Source organism: Lemur catta, chromosome 5, assembly GCF_020740605.2.
Source record: "Lemur catta isolate mLemCat1 chromosome 5, mLemCat1.pri, whole genome shotgun sequence".
Lineage (NCBI taxonomy): Eukaryota > Metazoa > Chordata > Mammalia > Primates > Lemuridae > Lemur > Lemur catta.
Window position 1 is genome coordinate 69,794,392 of NC_059132.1, and position 23,631 is coordinate 69,818,022.

Here is a 23,631-nt window from a genome sequence, read left to right on the forward strand (position 1 = left end):
TCAGTCAATTTGAATAAATTTGCCAATTTAATGAAAACACCTAAATATCTAAAATGTTGTTACTTCTTTGAAGCAAGCAATACCAAAGGCTGAATTGTTTTTAAAGATCATGTGCTGGGATGCTACAGTTTTATTTCATATTTTTTTTTTTTTTGAGACAGAGTTTCACTCTATAGCCCCAGCTAGAGTACAGTGACATCATCATAGCTCGCTGCAACTTCAAATCCCTAGGCTCAAGGGATCCTCCTGCCTCAGCCTCCCGAGTAGCTGGGACTACAGGCATGCCACAGCACGCAACTAATTTTTCTATTTTTAATAGAGATGGGGTCTCGTTCTTGCTCAGGCTGGTCTTGAACTCCTGACCTCAACCAATCCTCCCTCCTTGGGCTCCCAGAGTGCTAAGATTAAGTGCCTGACCTTCTTAATTTTTTATTTTTAATTATTATTGGTACATAATAGCTGTATATTAAAAATCTTTATACGGTACATGTAATGTTTTGATATAGGCATACAATGTGAACTAATCAAATCAGGGTAATTACGGTATCCACCACCCTCAGTTATTAAACATCTGTGTTAGGAACATTCCAATTCCACTCTTTTAGTTATTTTAAAGCATAGCCTAACTTACTGTTGATTATAGTCACTTTGTTGTGCTATCAAGTATTGTTCATTCTACCTATCCATATTTTTGCCCCCATTAACCATCCCCACTTTATCCCCTGCCCTCCTCGCCACCTTTCCCTGCCTCTGGTAACTGTCATTCTACTCTCGTCTTCAAGAGATGAATTGTTTTTAATATTTAGCTCCCACATGTGAGTGAAAAAATGTGAGATTTGTCTTTCTGTGCTTCGCATATTTCAATTAACATAATGTTCTCCAGTTCCATTCATGTTGCAATTGGCAGGATTTCATTCTTTTTTGTGGCTATACAATGTTCCATTGTGTGTATGTACAATTTCTTTATCCATTCATCCACTGATGGATCCTTAGGTTGATTCTGTATCTTGGCTATTGTGAATAGTGCTGCGAAAAATATGGGAGTGCAGATATCTTTCCAATATACTGTATTCCCATCCTTTGGCTAGATACCCTGCAGGACTGCTGGGTCATATGGTAGCTCCATTTTTAGTTTTTTGAGGAACCTTCAAACTGTTCTCCATAGTGGTTGTACTAATTACATTCCCACCAACAGTGTACGAGCACCACATCCTCGCCAGCACTCATTACTGCCTTTTTGATAAAAGCCATTTTAACTGGGGTGAGATGATATCTCATTATAGTGTCCATCTCCACTTCTCTGAAGACTAATGATGTTGAATATTTTTTCATATACCTGTTGGCCATCTGTATGTCTTCTTTTGAGAAATGTCTAGTCAGATCCTTTGCCCAATTTTTAATCATATTTTTCCCCCCATGGAGTTGCTAGAGCTCCTTATATACTCTAGTTATTAATTCCTTGTCAGACAGGTAGTTTGCAAATATTTTCTCCCATTCTGTGGGTTATCTCTTCACTTGCTGATTGTTTCCTTTGCTGTGCAAAAGCTTTTTAGCTTGATGTGATCACATTTGTCCAATCTTGCTTTGGTTCCCTGTGCTTTGGGGATATTACTCAAGAAGTCTTTGCCCAGACCAATGTCCTGAAGCATTTTTCCCAATGTTTTCTTTTAATAGTTTCAGGTCTTAGATTTAAGTCTTTAATCCATTTAATTTGATTTTTGTATATGGCCAGAGAAAAGGGCCTAGTTTCATTCTTCTATACATGGATATCCAGTTTTCCCAGCACCATTTATAGAAGAGACTATCTTTTCCCCACTATATGTTCTTAAAATGCCATGGATTTAGACATAAAAGATTTTAGCAGTGTATTCAAATAAGTCAAAAAGCTAAATACTTGCTAACTATTAAAATGTACACATGATAAATATACTCTGAAATTCCAAATTAACAACACATTCAAACCTCACCTGTTTTCTTGGTTTCTATTAGAAAAAGCAAGATTTCAAGTAAAATCTTTTCATCTTTTATACAAATCACTTACTTGACACTTATCTCCCACTTCATATTGTAAGCCAGCAGCAATGGAATAATCACGTTTTTGTTGAGCTGTTAAAAAAAATCAATATAAGGGTGACTTAGTTTTCAACTGGCACAAAGCAAACATATGAAAAATCATATTTTTAACTCACCTTGTTTAGACTTCAGCCATATTTCATATTCCACATTTCTATAGACTGTTGGATTGAGTGACTTAAGAACCTTTCTAGACAAACGAAGGCCAGGAGAGTTCCCATTGTTCTTTGGGTGCTAAACAAAGTCAGAAAGTCCAATCAACACAGATGCTTTTAAAACATTTTTGTTTGAGACATGCGTAATCGTAAAATCAAATGAAGAAACTTCAAAAAATTAGGAAGTCACCAATTTCTTACTAGCAGATGACCCTGACTCTACTGAAAATGTACCAGAAAAAAGAAAAAAAATTAAGACTTTAAATTCACATCCTTTCTTATATTGAAGAACTAGTTAAAACTGTTTAAAAGAAAAATACCTCATTGCCTGACAAAGGTTTAAATCCATTCACATCATTAGCAGTGGTAGTTTTACTCCTATAAAGGAAGAAATATGATCATAATTAGGAGCAGAAGAACATATTTGCATGTAATTAACTTCTCACCTCATCTAAAAATCTCAAGTCAGAGCTACACTACAAAAAGTCAGAGCTATACTACTCCAGCAAGCTCCCACAAGTTTTAGTAGACATATAAATAAAAGTATACATATAAATAAAAGTGTATATGTAGGTACGTGTATATACACATAAGATAGAAATCAAAGACGTATTCGTAATTCTTACGGGCTCAGTAATCAACAAGAAAACACTAAGAGAAATAAACTGTGAAATCTGGATAAGTAGAATAATTCCATTTACAAAACATTCCAAATAAAAATTCCCTTTCAATATATACAGGTGAGTCTCTATTAAAAAAATATTCCATTACAACAAAAGTATCTATCTACAGCATTCAACAACCAACCCTTTTATGGAGAACATTCTCCATTAAATAATCTTCAACACAACAGAAAACCATCATGAGCCTTTTGAATTCACTGTAGAATACATACCTACAGTTTACATTCATTTACTCAATAAATATTTGAGTCCTTACTATGTGCCAGGGACTACATACCACTGACCCTTGAACAACGTGAGTTTGAACTGAAAGAGTTTACTTATACTCGGGACTTTTTGCAACCAAAAGCAGATTGAAAACACAGTATTCATGGGATACAAAACTCACATACATAGAGTGTTGGCTTTTTGTATATATGGGTTCCACAGGGCCAACTATAGGTCTTGCGTATGTGTAGATTTTGGTATACGTGGAGGTCCTGAACAATCCCCCACATATTAATATACCAAGGAACAAGTGTATCATTAGGTCCTGGGGTCTAGCAGTGAACAAAACAGACAAAAACTCTGCCCACATGAAATGTCCAATCTATTGAGAGTAAATACCAACTAAATAAGTAACCAGTATGTTAAATGCTGGTAAATGCTATGGGGAAAAACGGTAGGAAAAAGTGAGTGTTGAGATGTAGGCTCAAATGATAAAAAGTAGGAGGAAAAGGCCTCGCTAAGATGTTTTTTTGAACAAAGAAAGGTAGTGAGACGGCAAACCGTATGTGGCTATTTAGTATTCTAGGCAGAGGGAACAGCACATGCAAAGACCCTGAGGTGAGCGGTGAGGCTGGAACACAGCAATGACAGGTCGAGGGAAGAGAGGCTCTGAATTGCACCTGCATGTACTCTTCCATCCCAAATTCCTCCTTAATAAATCAATTTCTAGTTTTCAGGACAATATGCATGTCTACATCCTTAAATACAGCAATATGTGAGACCTCAATTGTCTAGAGTCTAGATTAGAAAATCACCCTAATTTCCAGTACTTCTGGATCAACAAATATGAATGTGAAAAGAATCCAGGCACAAAAGTACAGTACATCTTTGGTCTTCCCTCCTCATTACCACACTGTGCCTATCTATCTTGCCATGGGTATATAGCATTCTTCTTCCTTAACTGAAGCCTTGACCTAAGTCAGACGTGACCAAGTAAAACAAAATTTTAATAATGGAATGAAAAGGTAATCCATATTCCTAGGGCTACCGTTGTACGGTACAGCAATAAAAACGGAACACAGTAATTAGCACATCTTCTTAAATATCTGCTTCACCTTCCCTGGTAAACTTCTCCAGCTTCCTAGCCTCTACTCTACACTTCACCTGCCAACTGCCATCCCAGACTCAATTGTTTCTAATACTATTAAAGCAGCAGCATCCAAAGGGCATGTCCTAGAAGTGCCCCCACCCCAATTACAGGTAATAGGTTGTAACAAGCTTATCATTCTCTCTCCTAACTTCCTCTATGCTCAATGACATGCCTTAATCACATAGGTGCCTTGAGAGAGAAGGGCCATGGACCAAAATTTCTATCTGTGCAAAGTTAATTAGTCTATTTTAGAATTAAATTTACAACAGCAGACATCGATTCAAGTTAGGAAAAAATAGTAGTCAAATTTTTAATTAGGATCAGCAATATGCAACAAATGCCTGGAATTACACATCAAGAGAAAACCATATATATCTTTTAAAGTATTCTTATAATAAAGAATTAGATATCCTAAGGCTTAAGTTCCATTTCTATCCCTAGCTTCACAATGTGTAACACACCAAGTAAGATGCCTTTATACTCTCATACAAACAGAATATACTTTTAGCTTCAATGGGAATAAAGGTGGTTCTTATAAAAAGTAAACTTAATATTACTGATAATATGTTTGAATGCTATACCTAGGACCTAGGCTATGTACTTTATATGCTATCTCATTTAATTCTCACCAATTCTCCCTTTTGTGGAAATATGATATATATCCTCATTTTATAGTTACAGAATTGAGCCTTCTTAGAGAATTTATGTAACTTGCCCCAAGTCTAGTTAGCAGGAAGCCAGGATTGAAACCAGAGCTCAACCTCTTAACCATTACCCTGCATGTCTTACTGAAAAAAAAAATTAAGCCTTAGAGACTCTTTGTTAAAAGGTGTTTACTCACAATCTACACAGAGGCACTACCCAGAGTTCTTCACATAGTTAAAACCTCTATTTGGGACTTTCATTGTCTAAAAAGAGGAAGCACTATCTAAGAAAGAAAACAATAAAACAAAGGGAAGGAAATCAAAACAGCTATAGTTTTCATCACTAAGTATGTAAACAACTGACAAGTGACCTTTAAAATTTTACAATACACACACATGTAAGTAGGACCAAATCTATTCTACAGATATACATCTATATTACATAGACAAATTCTTATTAAAGACATCAGCTTTCAAAAGAAATAGTCCCATAATAAAAATTAGGTAAAATTAGTGGCAGGGATAAAGAAACTTCGTTATATTTTATGAATACCATAACACCTCAACATGTGTTGTGCAAAGACATTTACCGAAATGTTTCTTAGTATGGCACTAGAAAGATATTTTAGGATTTCATTCTTACTTGCAACTGTCATCCTCTGAATCTGATATTTCACTGTTGTCTTCATCAGCTACTTCAGAGGTGTCCAGCCCCATCACAATTTTACTAACATCAGTTTTAAACACCTTCTCATACAACAATTCATAAAGGAGAGCTGCAATTAATGACAGATTTTATGCAACATTAACTACAACCATTTTTTTAAAAAACAGGAACAGAACATAAAAATGTGACTTCCTATTGTTCAGGCTTCTAAAATCCTAACTAGGTATCTGCAACATCTTATGGTCAATAACTCAATTTAATCAGAAAGTTACCTGGAGAGCAACTAGAATTTCTGCCTGTGCAGTTAAGGATTTTAAAACCACTGTAAAAAGACACTACCATTTTTAAGACTAATAACACAAAAATGTACCACAATAGTGAAACAAGTACAGAGATAGGAAAAACTAAAGCATGCATACTGAGCAATTACTACATTCCGCACACTGTGGTAAGCCTTTATATATCCTCCTATTTAATCCCTGCACAATAAAGTATTTCTCTGGCTATGTGTATGTGGAAACTGAGACTTAGTGATGTCACACAGCAAGCCCAACCTTAAAAGTCCTGGATGGGAAACATTAAGAAACATTAACACTGCTAGGAAGAGGAATGCAGTATGGTAGAGTGCACTAGCTGACAACGGAGAAGGCGTGGATGCTAATCTTCGCTTTCCTACTAAATGTAACCGTGCATAAGTCACTTCTTCTCAGGTTTCTATAAAACAAAAGGACGTTTGACTATATAACCTAGCTCCAGATTTTAATTTTACATAAGGAACTGAAGAAAAACTGTTATAAAATGTATTCTAGGCAGAGGCACTGAAAGTAAGCAGCAGCTTATTTGAATGAATTTGTTGCCTTTAATAAAAATAAAAAAAAAAAAAAAAAAAACTCCAGTCCTGAAAACAGGGAAATATACTTTAACAAAAATTTAAAAATTTGGTTTTATTGCAGTGAGCTTTAAGAAAACAAATGTACTTAAGAATTCATCAACAATGGGTGCTCACCCTCTAAATGAATGCCCAAAGAGACCTCCTTTCCATGGACCATCTTATTTCCAGATTCTGGTAACAGGAGACACACTCCCGACATCACCCAAACCACAGGCACTTAAAAGGAAAGGAAAGGCAGGCTCTAGGAGCTACCCTTCCCAAAGGGGAATGTCTACATTTTGATTAGCTAAGGGAGGGGGAAGACGAGGTCCAGGATACAGACAGCAAGACTTCCACATCTCAAAACGGATCAATAATTTTTTTTTCTATGCTGCACATATTTTACCTATCTTTACTGGTCACCACTAGCTTAATTTTTATTTATTTATTTATTTATGTTTTGGACACACACATGCAGAGGTCACCACTACTAGCTGAAGAACAGAAGAAAAAGCTGTTACTTGCTTTGTCAGGACAGACGACAAAATATAACATAACAGTACGAATGGCCATTGCTCTTCTAGAGCAGTCATTCTTCAATGGCGGATGTGGAAGAGGAAATTCACACCCCCAGGAAACATTTGGCAAAATCTAGTTTTGGTCATCACAATGTGGGCAAGAGAGAGTTGTAGAAGTTAGGGATGCTACTAAACATGCTATAGTGCACAACAGGAGAGTACCCAAAACAGAGAATTATCTGACCCAAGATGTCAATAGTGCCAAAGTTTCAAACCCTGCCCTAGAGCCAAAGATAAACAAATGCTTGGTTTGCTCAGTCATTTGGATTTTCAAGCTATACACTAACAGCTTTAAAAATGCATGTAAATCTTTATTATTGAAATTACCACACCAAAAAAAACTTGGCATTTACAAGTCAAACTCTAGCCATTAGCTTCCTTTTTTCCTATTGAAATAAGTTATTATAATATTAATATTCTTGGTAACCTAAGGTTCTCAGAAATATCTATTGTATTACAACAAAACAGAATATATTTGCTCTGATTTGTTTGCATTAAGGCTGTATAGTTTAAGAATATAATTTCCTATATAAACACAAAGTGATACTTACACTGACACACAGAAGAGCTATCTTTATACTTTATAGGATAGACAATATCATAATGATTTCCATTTGAAAAACACAGTAATACCTAAAAGGGAAAAATAAAAGACACATTTTAAAAACAAAAGACACACTTCACACCCTCATATATTAATATGTGACATTTACAAAACAGAACATCTCCAATGCTTCTGAAATATTAGATAACTTCCAAATAGCAAATATTTTAATAGAAGCAACCTAAAGCTCCAATACTGTCAAACTATGGCACATCCATATGCTGAAATACCATACAGCCATTAAATCAAAAAGTTCTCAATGACCTGGGGAAATGTTTATAGGATCACAAGAAACAGACACAATATATGAAAACAACATAATTTCAATGACTTAAAGAACAAGAAAGTTAAAAGACTGTAAGAAAATATTCCAAATCTTATTAATGCTAACCTCTAAGAGACAAAAATCAAAGAAATTTCTTCTGCTTCTTTACAGTTCTAAGTACTTTTTAAAAGATGAATTACTTATGCAAAGAGAAATTCACAATGCTTTGTTTAAACTATGTCATATTCCAAAAATTGTACTGGAAAGGCCAGGTCTAGGATGAAGTCCCTTGGAATCCCCCAAGTCCTTACCATTATAGTATTTCACTCAATTCCCCTCTTCCTTACCATTGTTAGCATGGTGACACACAAGTCACTTCAATTTGTCCTAATGATTCCAAAACAGCGAATTAAGACAAAATTCTCTTATACTGAATCAGTTATTCTTTCTTTCTGGCCTTCAGAAAATTTTTCAGTTGTTTCTGCTTTATGACCAGATAATACAACACCACCCTTGCCCGTAAAATTATCTTTATGATGGGAAATACATACGTTTACCAAAGTATTCCCCGATGCAATGGCAGAACCTATTTTCACAAGTTATTTTACTATTTGTTTATATTGACAAAAAACTGTAATAGTTTAGTTCCTCAAATACATTAGTGCCTCATCATAATTTAGTGTCTCTACTGAAATGTTATAAAAGGGTTCAACACAGTGATTTGTGGGGGCCAAAAAATACAAAATGATGACTCCATAATGATTAACAGGAACGTTTAAAAACTCAGAGTACCATAACCTCAGACAGAAATACTTTAAAAAGTCACTTAAAATTATAGCTTAGGAGGTCAAAGTAGCAACTGAACGGTTCTTTTACTTAAATCCTTAACAAGCACTTTGAAAAATTCTTACCTTTTCAGGAAAATTATTTTCAGTTACTTGTGAAGGAGAAACATTTGGTTCCCGATAAATTATAAAATCTTTCCTGAAAAATAACATTTAGAAATTGCTTCTTATACTTCAGAATTTAAATTTAATCATCCATTCATTTATCAAGGGCCTAATAATATGTGCCCAGCAATGCTCTAAACACTAGAAATACAGCAATAAACAAAAGGCAATGATGAAATAGCTGTTATAAAATACTTACATCAAAGTATCTTTTCTGAAAAATAAAACTTCAAATTTGTGTATATATAGTTTCATATAATTCTAATGAGAAATTGTGAAGATTAAATTTAAATGACATCTTGAAAAGAAAAAATATTCACCTGTTCCTCTACAGGTTGAACATCCCAAATCCAAAAATCCAAAATCCAAAATGCTCCAAAATCCAAAGCTTTTTTGAGCATCAACATGATGCTCAAAGGAAATGTTCACTGAAGCATTTTGGATTTTGGACTCTCAGATTAGAGATTCTCAACTGGGCAAGTGTAATACAAACATTCCAAAATTCCCAAAAATCCAAAAACACTTCTGGTCCCGAGCATTTCAGATAAGGGATACTCGACCCATAATATGGTTCTGTTCTAGTGGCCATTCAATGTTACTGGCCCTGAGAAAGGAGGAAATCATTTCTCTGCAAGCTTGATAAGCAGTATTTTATAGAACATAGCCTGGAAAATTTTCTGTACCCTTTTCCAAAAGTATTTTGAGAATTAACATTTCTAAACATTGACTTATATAAATGTCAAAATCTAATTGATGCAATATAAAAAAAACTTAGAAAAGATGCTTCACAATCAACATATAAAATAGCTTTGCTATTTTGACACTTTTAATATGATGAAATATACTAATTTCCCACTGGTTGTATTTCTGTTTACTTATATTATTACAGCGCTTACCTGTACATAAGAGAAAGGGCACTTATTTCCACTTGTCCCACCCATTCCTGTATTGAAGAAAAAAAAAAGTTGACACATAAGTGTCTCATACTTTTTACAATACACTTTATATCTCTATACATACCTTTACATAATATACCTAATGAGCATTTAAAGTTCATTAATATTAGTAACGTAATATCATAAAAACATTTATATAAAACGGGACATAATATATACTAAAAAGCAGTCCAAGTCTCTGTTGCAAAATTCCTTAGTAATAGTAACAGGGTGTAATGACAGTTCCTATCAGTGTGGCAAGACCACAGAGTGGCATCTGTAAGTTTAGAACTTGTTGAGGGCAAGGGCTATCCTCCAACCTAGCACCTAGGACAGAGCCTAGCACATGGTGTAAACCCAGAAAGTAAACTGTTGAATAGAAGAAGAAAATCAGGAAGCATAAAATGGAACAGAAAATTTCTTATTGTGAAGGTACAAAAGAGAACAGTGTCCTACTAATCATTCTGAAAAGAAGAGAAGAGAAAAGAAGAGAAATTCTACACTCCTCAAAGAAGTCACTCTAAGCCTTTCTGGAAGGCAAATGGCCAGTATATTTCAAAATTTAAAATGTCCATATACTCTTTGACCCAGCAATTCAACTTCTATAAATCTATCCTAAAGAAATATTTCATACGTCCACAAAAGTATATATAAATAAGAATGTCCCTGTAAGCTATTTGTAATAGTGTAAAGAAAAAGGCACCTAAAATTCCTAAGGAATAGTAAAATAATTTATAGTTCATCCACACTATAGATCATCATGGACTCATTGAAAAAGGAGGTATACCCACATGAAATGACTTGAAAAGATCACTCAAAACTATTAAGTTAAAAAAGCAAGTCATGCCACAGTTAATAATATACTAATATATAGTTTCAGATAAACTAGGAGGATATTGAACATTCCCAACACAAAGAAATGATAATGTTTGTGATGATGAATATGCTCATTACCTTGATCTGACTACTAAACATTATATGTAACAAAACATCACTATGTACCCCACGAATATGTACAATTATTTGTCAATTGTCAATTTAAAATAAAATTATTAAAGATACATGATTGTACTTAGAAGCCAACCCTTAACTTATAATCAAGTTATATACCAAAATAAAAATGAGTCATTGTTTCTCTAGGGATATCATAGAAATAAAACTTTAGAGCTTAATTTCAAAAAAAAAAAAGTAATGGTAAAATAATCCTATTTGTATACAGCAAACAAAAAAGTATATGTAGCGATACACGTATGTCTGTATGCATAGAAAGGTGACTGGGAGGACGCATCCTAAATTGACAGTAGAGACAGGGAATTCAAGATGAGGGAAATGAAGCATTTTCACCCTTCATTCCATATATATGTATATTTTAAAATCTTCCACCATGATTATGTATTCCTATATTACTTATGAAACTAGTTAAAGACTTAATATCAAGAGCCACTGAAAACAATGAGCTATTATAAATGAAGGCTGCCACCTTGCCCTTGAAAGAAAAATTGAGATAAAGATTTCAGACAATATTTTGATCTCAGACAAGAACAATCCCCCAGAGACTTTTCACTTTAATAGTTCTTAAAAGTTGGCACTGCTTTTCAAAATGAAATAGGTGCCATATATATTTAGATTTCTTAAAATAGGCCTTAGCCTAACAACTATGGCTTCTCACAAACTACAAGTGACACCCTCTGCTGTAAAGGAAATCCTTCTCTTTAGATCACATACACACTACATTTCTAATTTATGCAAAATGTATTACATAACTTTAAGAAATGGAAAATTCAACCAATGTCAACAAAATGCTACATGAGAATAATGTACCCTTTTACAAGTAATCTTCAGAATAAATTGTCGTAGTCTCATTAAGTAAACAATGACTGTCATTAAATCTTCTCTTCTTCCCTAACCAAAGTCAGTTTTAAATTATTTTATTATTTAAAAAAAAATTGATGTTCTACTACCATTGTCTTCTACCTTAAGGCTATAATTTTATTTACTCATCATTTTTTATGACATTTAATAAGTATTATTTCTTGTCGGTGAGAGAAAAGAACTTCTTCAAAATTTGTTTCAACTAATAAATCGTGCCATATCAAAACTATGTAATTTAAATGTTCTTAAATCATCATCAATACTATGCTTTTGGTGCTCAAAAGGCATTAAGAAAATGAAAAGCCAAAATACAAACTGGAAGAATGTATTTGCAAAATATATATCCAATACAGGACTTATACCCAGTATAAAGAACTCGTAAAATTCAATAAGACCAACAGCAATGAAAAATGAGCAAAATCTATGAATAAACATTTATTTCACCAAGAAAATTATACGGATGGCAAATAAGCACATGAAAACATGCTCAGTATCATTAGAGAAATGCAAGTGAATGAAAATCAAACTGTGTTGGCAAGGATGTGGAGCAACTGGAATTCTCATATACTGATGAGAAAGCAAAATGTTTGTTTTGGAAAACAGTTTGGCAGTTTCTAATTAAGTTAAACATATTTACCATATGACCCAGCAATTCCACTCTCAGGTATTAATCCAAGAGAAAAGAAAACTTATGTCTACACAAAGACTTATATGCAAATGTTCACAGCACCTTCAATTTTAACAGCCCAAAACCTGAAAGAACCTAAATATCCATCATCTGGGAAATAGATAAATTGTGATAGATACATCCATACAGTGCACTATCATTCTGCAAAAAGGAACTACTGATAAACACATGGATGAATTTTAAAGTGTTTCCACTAAGTGAAAGAAGCCAAACACATAAGAGCACAAACTATTTATCATTCCATTTATACACACCTAGAAAAGGTAAAACTTGGAAAGCAAATGAGGAGATTGAGTGCATGAGGACACTTTCTGGAGTGATGGAAATGTTCCATATGATGTCTGTGGTAGTGGTTACACAAGTGTATACATTTGTTAAATCTCATCAAATTGTACATTTAAAATTAATGAATGTTATTATATGTCAATTTTACCTTAACAGAGCTGACAAAAAGTCTGAGGCATTTTTCAAAATGCTCTACTATTTTAAGAGGATACAGATGCTTTCTCTGAGAATTGGACGGAGAAATCAAGCCCATCCATCAACCACATTTGTTTTCATTCTATACATCCCATATATCAAGGAGGCAGCCAAAAACACCAACAAAAAAAACCAGAATGAAGACTTAAAAACGTTTGTTGCTGGCCGGGTGCGGTGGCTCATGCCTGTAATCCTAGCACTCTGGGAGGCCGAGGCGGGTGGATCGCTTAAGGTCAGGAGTTCGAGACCAGCCTGAGCAAGAGAGAGACCCCCGTCTCTACTAAAAAAAATAGAAAAATTATCTGGCCAACTAAAATATATATAGAAAAAAAAAAAATTAGCCAGGCATGGTGGCACATGCCTGTAGTCCCATCACTGAAGCCCAGGAGTTTGAGGTTGCTGTGAGCTAGGCTGATGCCACGGCACTCACTCTAGCCCGGGCAACAAAGCGAGACTCTGTCTCAAAAAAAAAAAAAGTTTGTTGCTAATAACAAAGAAGGAGGTACTTAGATTCAGAAAGCACCTAAGATATCTGAAGAGGTTTGATCACACTGGGGAGAGGGGTATCATAGTAACTCCTGTGTGTCAGAAAGAAACTTGGCCAGCTAGTATCGTGAAAAAGAGGCACAGACATGCTGTTCCATGTGCTCAAAACCCCAATCAACTTTAGCACCTTTGTTCCTGACAGAACCCAAACCAAAAGTCTCTGTTCAGTGCATGCTGCCTCATTTCCTACCTGTCTCCTCTCCCCTCCTATTACTTCTATCCTAGCTTGGACCCTCACAGCCCAATAACCTGAACTGCTGCACAAAGATTATTATAAAATAACATTGGGGGGTTTTCCTGATACAAAATAATAAATGGTCTTTGTCAATTCTTTTATTTTCTATAAAGTAAAAATCACCTACAATATTTGCCATCTGGAGAACAAATTAACATTCTGGTGTTTATCTTTCCTATCTGTTACACATAACACAATATGATAGGCACTTAACATTCATTCAACACACATAAACAGATTAGGCACCCCAAAGTTAAAGGTAACTATGGGAATTCCAAAGCAATAAAAATATACAATGTTTGCCTTCAAAGAGGCTTATACACTATGAGAGAAAAATGTAAACTTCAGGAAAATGAATTTGTGATCATAGTATATGGGTAAAACTCAGTTTCAGAATTACTCACATAAAAATATAGTTGGGGTAAATTTGGAGAATAGGCCTTCAGGGAATATTTGCCTCCAAAACTGGATTGATACTGTACCTATTCCTTTTTACACTTAATATAATGTGTACATTTTTCCATATATTAAACAAATTTTTAAACCATTATAAAATGGATCTTTTTGCCTCTGGTCTCATCCACCTCAAACTATTTTGACACAACACTCTTTAATCCATCCATTCAGACAACAAAAATGCCAGGCACTATTCTCAGTTCTGAGGCACTCAGCAGTGAACAAACACACAGACCTCTGTGTTCATGGAGCTTAATTCTAGTAGGAAGCAGATATATAGTATGTTAAGAGGGCATAAGCACTACAGAGAAAAATAAAGCAGGGAAGGGAGAGAGGGAATGTGTTGGGGGCTGAGAGTTACAGAGGCCGGGGAATCTGCATTTTTATAAGCACACTGAGTGATTCTGATGCAAATAACCTATAGATCACGCTTTGAGAAATGCTGGCCTGAAGTATACACTCCAAACTGTGAGCCTAGCATTAAAGGCTCTCTCTCAGTCTGGCCCCAACCTGCCCCTCCAACTTCTTTCTCACTACTTTTACCTTCACATGCTCTGCGCTCCACACAAACTGAACTGTTTTCTGAATCTGCCTTGCTCAGTTTTCACCGCCTAGAATGAATGCCCTTCAGCTCAGGCATTTCTATTTAGAATCTTCTCAGACTTTAAAGGTGAACTTACTCTCAAACTCTTGCTTTGTCTACCCAGCTGAAATAAAACTGAATGCCTATAGCATCATAGCTAAACCTCTTGTGACACATGTACTCTTCTAACTTACATCTGACTTTCTTTCCTGTGATAGAGAAAACTCCATTCTCTCTGCATCCCCAGGATAACTAGCAATTCTTGGTCCATAATAAGCACTCAAATCGGCATTAGGGAATCAAATGAACACATCACTCATTGATCAAACACCAACCACTGTTCCTATGTTACATTCCCTTTACTCCCCTTTTTTAGCTTTTTCCTTTGCCAATGTTATTTTTAACTTTACAGAGGATGATAGAAGACCTGAACATTCTAAATGGCATTCCACTAAATTGGGATTTTTACACAGAGAATATTAGTTTTGTAAGCAGAAAAAACAAAGATAGAAAAATCCTTTTAACCTCAACAGACTGATAAAGTGTGGCTAGCAGGAGATGGTGGGGAAGTGCTGTCCTTTTCTTTCACAACAGTTTCTTCCCTTCGCAAGCTGATCATGGGAAATGGAACCTGCGTGAAAGAACTCTGCCTTCTCAAACTGCCTAGAAAGAAATCAAACCTCACCCTGTCCAAGTCCCGTGCCCACACCAACACAGCATTCCGAAAATCATTACCAGTGTCATTTCAGATCTTTTATGCTATATCCACATGCCATTGTGACAAAGATAAAGATAGCACAACTCTTAGGGAGGCAACCTGTGGTATACAGCTCCAATGTCTTCCAATTAAATGCTACACAAAATGTGCACCTAAGACATTTGTAGAAAATGTTTATAAGGAAATGGGGTATACTGCCACTGTAACCCCTCTATAACCGTATTATTAATATTCCATTTTAATGAATTTTAAATACCTGTGGATTTTCCAAACGCTTTAAATACTCTTCAAATGATCCTTCTATAAACTGCAAAAAAAAAAAGTCTATTAAGAATGTCATCTAAGAAATATATCACAACAGTTAACTGCTTCACTATGCAAATGATGTTCACTTTGAATTACTGATTTCATACACAAACCTAGGATACATCGGTATTATTAAAAAATATATACTTATAAAATCTAATTGTGAAAATACATAGTAATCATTAAGTAAAGACCACAAACATACAAAAGAATTTAAAGACAGAAATGTTGCCAGGAAAGCTTTCCTAAAGGAGAGTGACTCGAGATGAAGGCTGGATGGCACAGGGAGAGGACACTCCACAGAGAAAGCCAACGTGGCATGAGGAGGAAGAACGCACACTGTGTTGGGAAGAGAGGAATGACCTGGCCAGTTGGGGTGAGACAAGTCGGTGGGAAGCTGAGCAGGAGAGGAATCCAATAGGGGCCTGTTTATAGAGGGCCGTGAGCCCAGGCTGGACCTTCAGACTACCCAGGAAAGGCAATCCAAGGTCACTGCATATGACATTCTTAACTGAGAATTTATATGATAAGCAGTGCTTTTATCTTAATTTGGTAGTAGCCAGTGTGCAGAATAGAATCAAAGAGATATACACTGGCTAATAGTACAGCTTAATTATACAGATATGAGTAGTCACTGTCTCTCAGGTCAGTTACTCTAAAAAAAGAGATGAGAACTAATAATGCTAAGGATATTTTGAAGCATCCACAAGATTTTTTTTAATACAGCCTGCTTCTTCACTGTTACTTTAAAATAAAAATAAATTTGAGTTTTATTTTTATTAACCCAACCTGGTTTATGTTTTTCTCACACCAATTGTACTAATTTGAGAAACCTCTAAAAGACATTCATCTTAATCACCAAATTCAATTTTATTTTTAAATTACAGTTCCAGTTAATTTAGCAGAGTGATACACTTAAAAACATTAAAGTACACTCCCTAGTCTATAAAAATCTTTTAAGTACCCACGGATTTTTTTTTTTTTAAAGATTGAGTTTAATTCTCTTCTAGATTGTATAATGTCAAATTTCCAAAAACTGTCTTAAGTTTCAAGACAAATTTATAATAAAAGAGCCATGTATTTTAAATATCCCACCAATCAAAGGCTACTGTTCTGTATTAGATGGCTATTTATAAAACAAAAAAAATAAAAAATAAAAGCAACAGAACCATTTACAGTTAGAAGAGACCTAGAGACCTAAGCAGAATTCTAACACAAGCCTGATCCATTCTGAGAGTCTCCTTTCTAACCAAGAAAGGTCCATCCAGGCTGTGGCTGAACTCTGTCAGTACAAGGCACAAACCCTTCCTACAATATCCCTTTCCGATGCCAGCTAACAGAAACTGCTAGGATTTTCTTATTATAAGGAAAGTGAAACCTTTTCCCTTGGAACCTTTAATCTCTGATTATACCTCACAATATTGTATGAACTACATGCAAAGCACTTAAACCAATCCCTGGCACATAGCAAGTGCTTAACTAACACTGGCAACATCCATTAGTATCAACACAGTTTTACCTTCTGGGGCCAATATTAATGATTCTTGTAATTACACTTGTAATTTCTTCAAATATCTAAAGACCACTTCACTTCCCCACCTCTTCTCTACCAACCCTAGTTCTCTCTTATCTAGCCCCTATATTACCAGTTTTTTTATAAGACAAAATTTCAAACCTATCAAGCAGATAACTAATTCTCCTTCCTGGAATATATTACTGTCCATCCTAAACCATGGTACCCAGAAAAATGTTACTAGTAATAATATTTTGCTTAAATACAGGAAACACCAATCCAAGAACATATTCAAACAAAGAACTCTTTACCTGTTAAGTCTTAGAATTTAGTTATTCGTGAAGTGTCAATATTCTTTACCAGTCAATAGAGAAAAATACTATTGAAAGCTGTCAGGTTATATAAATCTAGGTCATAAAACCAATAACTAATAAATCCTATAAGGCTTTGAATATAAAATGAAAATAGGTCACTGTGGCATCTTATTTCACAGCCTACTACTTACTACTGAGAAAATTATACTCAGTTGTTATACAAAACTTTATTAACTATTAATCACCACTTATATAATTATAGTGTTCTGATATGTGATTTCACAAAGAACCCTGAAAATTCCAGGTCTATAAATGCCTTCTGATAAAAGGGTGCAACATTACTTATGCTCAGTATATTTTTTATACTGCATATCTAAAATTTTTTAATTCACAGGGAGTTGCCAATCACCGAAACCACTATTAACCAGAACATCCAATTTTCTGACCACGTAAAACAAAGCTCACTCTTAGTATGCAAGGAACTTGTCCAGGTCACCCTTTCATTCCCCACAGCTCGGTGTCTTGTCCTTCACAGAAGCTTTCTAAATATCTGAATAAATGTATAACACAAAATAGCCTAGAAAATATCATAACTGAATATAAGTGGATTTAAGTTCAATAAAGAAGTTCTTTTTAATAAGGGTTATTTTCATAATCTGCATTAAGACCCAGCCTGTGAAACTTCTACTAGAACACTTCTAAAGGCCAAAATGTAAATGCAAGTCAAGACATCATCACATGTTTGAATTTACAAATTACCGCTTCAAATTTCTCTCTGTTCTCTCGAAGATAGTGAATACAGGCCATTCTGACTTCAACATGGCGAGACTGAGAGTGCAATACCTAAAAAAAAAAGGCAACATACTATTAAGCATTTTGTTAAAAGTGGATTTAAGTTACAACCTAATGCCTTCTTTCACACCCAAAATAACCTGACAACCAATAGATACTAGTCTTCCTACACTTTCCTTTCTGTAACTGAGAGGTCTTTACCCATTCTCACCTCTTCCTCTAAGCACAGTGATGAGATGACATACACAAACAGTAATACTTCTTAAGCCAGATGTCATTCTATAAAGAACTGATTAGCATTTCTCCTTTAGGTGACTAAAATAACTTCTTTAAGGACATCTTTGTAAAACTTTCCTCTCTGGGCCAGCCCTCCACGCTAACTTTGCTCTTCGCAAAGCACAGCTAACAAAGTCCCTGCTATTGAACTTCATCCTATGCTTACCGGAAAAGAGAACAGACAAACAACTTCAGAAGGACTCCTCTTTGAGGGGTTAAGCCTGTAAGGGATTATTTTTTCCCAATAAGTTTGAATGCGTTTAGTGGCTTTACGTAGAAATTTAAATCCACTGTGGTTTCAGAAAAATTAAGGCACTCATTCTTAAAACCTTAGTTATCAAGCTAACGAGACTAGAAAGAGCATCCGAGTGGGCAGCACATATGCAAAAATGTGTGTTGCTATCCCAGAGGCTTGGAATTTGTTCTTATTCCCAAAATTGTAAAGTACCAATCGACAAAGTATGATCCAGACCCTCTTACCCCGTAGCCTCTGTATTCTTCTATTAAACAATCAGTGCAACAAAACGATAACTTACTGGCATTTTCTCTTTTACTAAAATTCTAAAACTTTGGATTGAAACAAACTAGTAGTTCTTATCAAAAGCTTAGAAATCCTTTGGCTAACCCCCAATTCTTTACTATGCTTAAAAAAGAGGAGATTAAAATTCTTTCCTATTACTAGGTTTCTCAAATGAAGATAATGCCTAGTACCCTAAAGGGTCGAGGTTTAAAAAAAAACAAAAAACAAAAAACCCTTACACATTTGAAATAACTAACACACCTCAAGCTACTATCAAGGCCTCTTGAGAATTTATGTAAACAGAAAGTAGCTGTAAGAGTTACAGATCCAATTGAGTGATTCGCCCTTATGTTCAGGGTAAATGGAGAATTCAGGAAAAGGGAGTCTCCAGCTGCACATTTTACAGTTCTCCTGGGTAACAGCCAAGGCTCATTTATACCCATGCAACCACAGGCATAACTGCCTGCCTAGACAACTAGTACATCCTATTGCACTGAAGATGCACCTGCAGAGGTTAGCAATCAGTTGGTTTTCAGTATTACAGCTGGTTTTCAGCTTAATTGAGTGTACCTAAATTGCTGTCTTCGGACACTATTAAAAAGTCTCCTTACATATTCTAAGCTTCCATGACCAAAAGGACTGCCTATATATAAAAATAACCACCACAGAACTTTTTTGCCAACTCAACAAATGACATTTAGCAACAATTCTTTCACAGAAGCTATGTTAGACATTATTATGAACCAAGGTATTATCAGCATGAATAAACCACAGCGTCATCTGATAGGGCTTTCCTGCCATTAGCAAAGTGAAGCTAGTCTTAAAGCCATTTACCTAGCAACAGGTGGCAGACATAAGGTCTGTAAAGCTTATTTTCCATCAAAAACAATGGCAGGCATATCTGTTCATGTTTTCTCTTTTTAACAAAGATTTCAGCACATGGAATCAATCTGCACCTGTTGTTCACAAGCAAAATTCTCAGCAATGTCCATAAAGCATAGGATGCTGGTAATTTACAAAGCCAAGAAATGCAAGAGGTTAAATGACAACTTTTTAAAAAGTAAATTACTGTGCATAAGGACGCCCTGGAAAAATTCAAATGGTATGGCAAATATCTATCTTTGCAAATTATTATATACATGAAAATAAGCTAGAAGTAGGAGGCTTCCCATGGTTACTTGGGACAAGATAGGGATAAACATTGGGATAGGCTGAGACACACCGTTTTAGCAAGTCCTCTAAGAGTGCCCTATTTTTAGCTCCATAGCTATGGAGCTGATTCAGGTCAGGCCTCCTGCAAGCCCAAATCCACAAGTGTAAAAAGGAAAGGGCCTATTTAAATCAGATAATTTGGAGGGAAAGACTACTCCTAACTGGAGTCTCCTCCCTCTCTTTAAAGACTGCCATTTAGATTACTCACTCTGACTCCTTAAAAATGGTGAAAGCTAACTGTGATTTTACAGGAGAAAGTGTTGGCAAAAACATAAATCCTTTCCACACATTTCAAAAGGCTGCCTAAGGTCAGTGTTGTGTCCCTTTTCTCCCCACATACACTTTGCCTTTGGCCATTATGGCTACACACTTAGTCTGTGTCTACCAAATAGCTGAGCTTCCCCCAAAGTTCGGTCTTGAGCTAAACTCAGTATACTAAAATTCAGTCACAACGCTGGGGAGGGTAGTTTCTAATGGCTAACCTAAATCCCACTACAACAAGACATGATAAAATGTGTTATCTAACGTTAACCAGGAATTCTTAGTGTAACTAGCTCTTGCCCCTTTCTACTTAAAATGAGATCCCACTACAATAGAGGCTCCTATATAATTTAGTTCACCAACTATCTATGACATGCAACACTGAAATCAAACACACCTTTCTGCTTCAATATAAACTAGTATTCAGATAACTCCAAATAAGCTCCAAGCTTCCCTGATCTCTATTAATTTCTACATCCTTGCTTACCAAACTATTGCTAGAGCTAACCATATGTAATAAATAAGGGTGAATTCACTTCCACCTCTTTTCTCTGCTTCTGGAGGTCCTGAAAAGTCCAAGCAGGCTGAGATAGAGGAAGCAGGACAGGTGGAGATTTGGAAAATGCACAAGTCGGGCAGACTGTATACCTACTATTATTAATAGTAAGGACTGGGGTGGGTATGTGTGAACATCCCTACAGCAACATTGAAATACTCTAAATTTCTGAATCTAATGCAAAGTTTTGTCTCCATTTAATCAATTTATTGTTTTAAAAAAAGACTTTACGCTACCTTTGAGAAATAAATGGCTGGCCTTTTGATGTCTAAAAAAATGAGAACAGACTGGTCTACAGATGTTAAGTAAAACATTAACTCACAAATAAAAATTTTAAAAATTATTTAGCATTCAAAAAAGGTGAGAAAAATCAGTAACAACATAAAAAACCCCACAGGGGGTGTGAAAAGGGGTGGGGTAGTGGGTAGGGAGGAGCCCTTCTTAAGCCAAAGAAAAGCAAACTGTTGATGTGAAAGGTATGAAATACACACCAGGGCGGTAATATAAAACTTTTATCCAAATATTTTTCAATATAGGATGGGTTTTGGTGGCTGCACACCCACAACACACTGTTATATAACATGAAATAAGCTCTCTCAAAAAAAGAAAAAAGAAAAATGAAAAATCTTTCTAACCAACTGTATTAGAAAGTGATTTTCACCATTAACAAGGGGGAAAAAATCCATTCACGAAAGGCCTAGATAATCCCGTTACACCCTTTCCAACACCAAAAAGACTTTAATAAAAACAAATTCTTTTTAGTACACCTGCACTGCCTTGCAGAGAATAAAAGCGTGAAATCTACTCAAAGACAATTTCTGCAAAATATCCTACACTTGTAAAAGGTTGGTTTTCCCAAATGGCAAAGTTTGCCCTCTTGACTCAAGTGACGTCGGCGGACCTGATTACTCCCATTCCAAAGTCCAGCAGCAGAAAAACACACGTTCCACGAGGAAAGTTTGGTCCCCCACCTCCTCTAGTAAACATTTGGTTCACTGAGGTGAACGCGGTGCTTACAAGGCGAAGGGAAGATGAACGCGGAACAGAAATGAAAACCAGCACCTCGACAGGTCAAATCAAGCAATAAATCAAGTGTACAGCGCCGAGCAGGCCTCACAAGTTGTCCTCAACTCATTACCTCTTCACCAGGAGGGACGACATCCAGTTAATTTTACGGGCTTTTAAGTTTCGATTTGCACCTTTCAGACCCAAAGCAGCGCCCCATTCCGGCGTTACAATGGGCGGCTGTGACGACAGCGGGGCACGCGCGGCCCGGACGCGGGCGGCCGCACAGCTGCCCGCAGCTGCTTCCCCACCCAGACCCGCCGCCCCTCGCCCCCGCCCATTACCTGCTCTGCCACGGCCCGGAACAGGCACGACCCGTCCTTGGCGACCAGTTTCCGATACAAGCCCAGTTTCCGCAGATAGGCGTCCATGGGCGTCGCGTCCTCGCGGGGCCCCGCGCCGCCCTGGTCCCCGCCGTCGGGGGCGCCGACGGCCGCCTCCATGTTGCCGGTCCTGTTGCAGCCAGGCGCGGCGAGGGCTAACCCCACATGGCCGCGCCGCCGGCTGCTCGACGCCCCGGCCTGGGGCAGGCGGCGGCTCCGGCCCGGGCTGCGCGAGGGGCGGCAGGCGGCGGCGGCGCGAGGCAGCGGTCGGCAGTCTCCGGGCGCATAGGGGAGCCCTGCCTAATGCATGGCTGTCCGCACGCGGCCGCCGCCCCGGAGGCACCACGCGCGCGACGAGAGCGGGGCGGGGGTGGGGGGGAGGATTAAAGAAAGCCCCGAGAGTGAGAAGTCACTTCCCGACGGCCTCGCCGCCCGGCTCCGGAACCCGGCCCGGGGTCGCCGCCCCGACAAGTTTCCTCGTCCCAACCGGGGCGAAGCGAGGCAGCCCCGCCCGCGGCGCGCACGCTGGGCCGGCTCAGGTGAAGCGAGGCCTGCGTCCGCCGCGCGCTCCCCACGCTGGACGCTGAGGAAACGAAAAAGGAAAGACGCGGCCTTTCGCTTCCCCACCTCGCTGGAGGGCGCCGGAGGGGCGGGGAGCGGGTGGGGGCGCCCGGCGGAGGGCAGCACCTCGCAGCCCAGAATTTGTTTTCGCTTTCGGCCCGACAGCGGAGAGGACGGCGGGAGGTGTAGTTTTGGCAGCCGCAGGAAGTCGGACTGCGGCGGGCGGGGACGCGCGGCCCGGCCTACCCGGGGGAGGCGCCCGGGAGGCACGAGGACTACAAGTCCCTACAGCGCGGGCGCCGCCGCCGTCGCCGCCCGGAGCCGGCTTCGCGCTGCCCTGGCGCCGCGTCCGAGCAGGCCGAGGGTCTCCGCCAGCCGACGTGAGGCGACCTGCGCGCGCCGCCCCGCCCGCCCGGCCGCCCGCTGCGCCGAGGGAGGTGCGCGCGCCCTGCTTGCGTGGGGTTGCCAGGGACACGGCTGCGGCAATGTCGGCCCTTTGTGTATTTCCTAACAGAGGGCGCACCTGTCTGCTCCCCTCCCCCCGGCCTGCTCTCCTGGCGTTTCCATGGAGG

General features: G+C 37.7%; 1 protein-coding gene across 3 annotated transcripts in view; it reads right to left on the reverse strand.

Moving 5' to 3' along the window:
- The window catches only part of OTUD4 (OTU deubiquitinase 4), a 42,907-nt gene extending 19,670 nt beyond the window's left edge, over positions 1 to 23,237 (reverse strand). Inside the window, exons 1-10 of one of the 3 annotated variants that reach the window (XM_045552074.1) lie at positions 22,460 to 23,237; positions 18,253 to 18,336; positions 15,617 to 15,667; positions 9,744 to 9,790; positions 8,809 to 8,881; positions 7,580 to 7,661; positions 5,556 to 5,688; positions 2,549 to 2,606; positions 2,190 to 2,307; positions 2,042 to 2,106 (exon numbers count right to left, since the gene is read on the reverse strand). In XM_045552074.1, coding sequence (XP_045408030.1) covers positions 2,042 to 2,106; positions 2,190 to 2,307; positions 2,549 to 2,606; positions 5,556 to 5,688; positions 7,580 to 7,661; positions 8,809 to 8,881; positions 9,744 to 9,790; positions 15,617 to 15,667; positions 18,253 to 18,336; positions 22,460 to 22,618 — 870 coding nt within the window. In that variant the 5' untranslated portion in view covers positions 22,619 to 23,237. Of the gene's footprint in view, positions 1 to 2,041; positions 2,107 to 2,189; positions 2,308 to 2,548; positions 2,607 to 5,555; positions 5,689 to 7,579; positions 7,662 to 8,808; positions 8,882 to 9,743; positions 9,791 to 15,616; positions 15,668 to 18,252; positions 18,337 to 22,248; positions 22,326 to 22,459 lie in introns of those variants that run through there. The other 2 variants (XM_045552075.1, XM_045552076.1) reach the window with 2 other exon arrangements.
- Between the last annotated feature and the right edge of the window lie 394 nt (positions 23,238 to 23,631).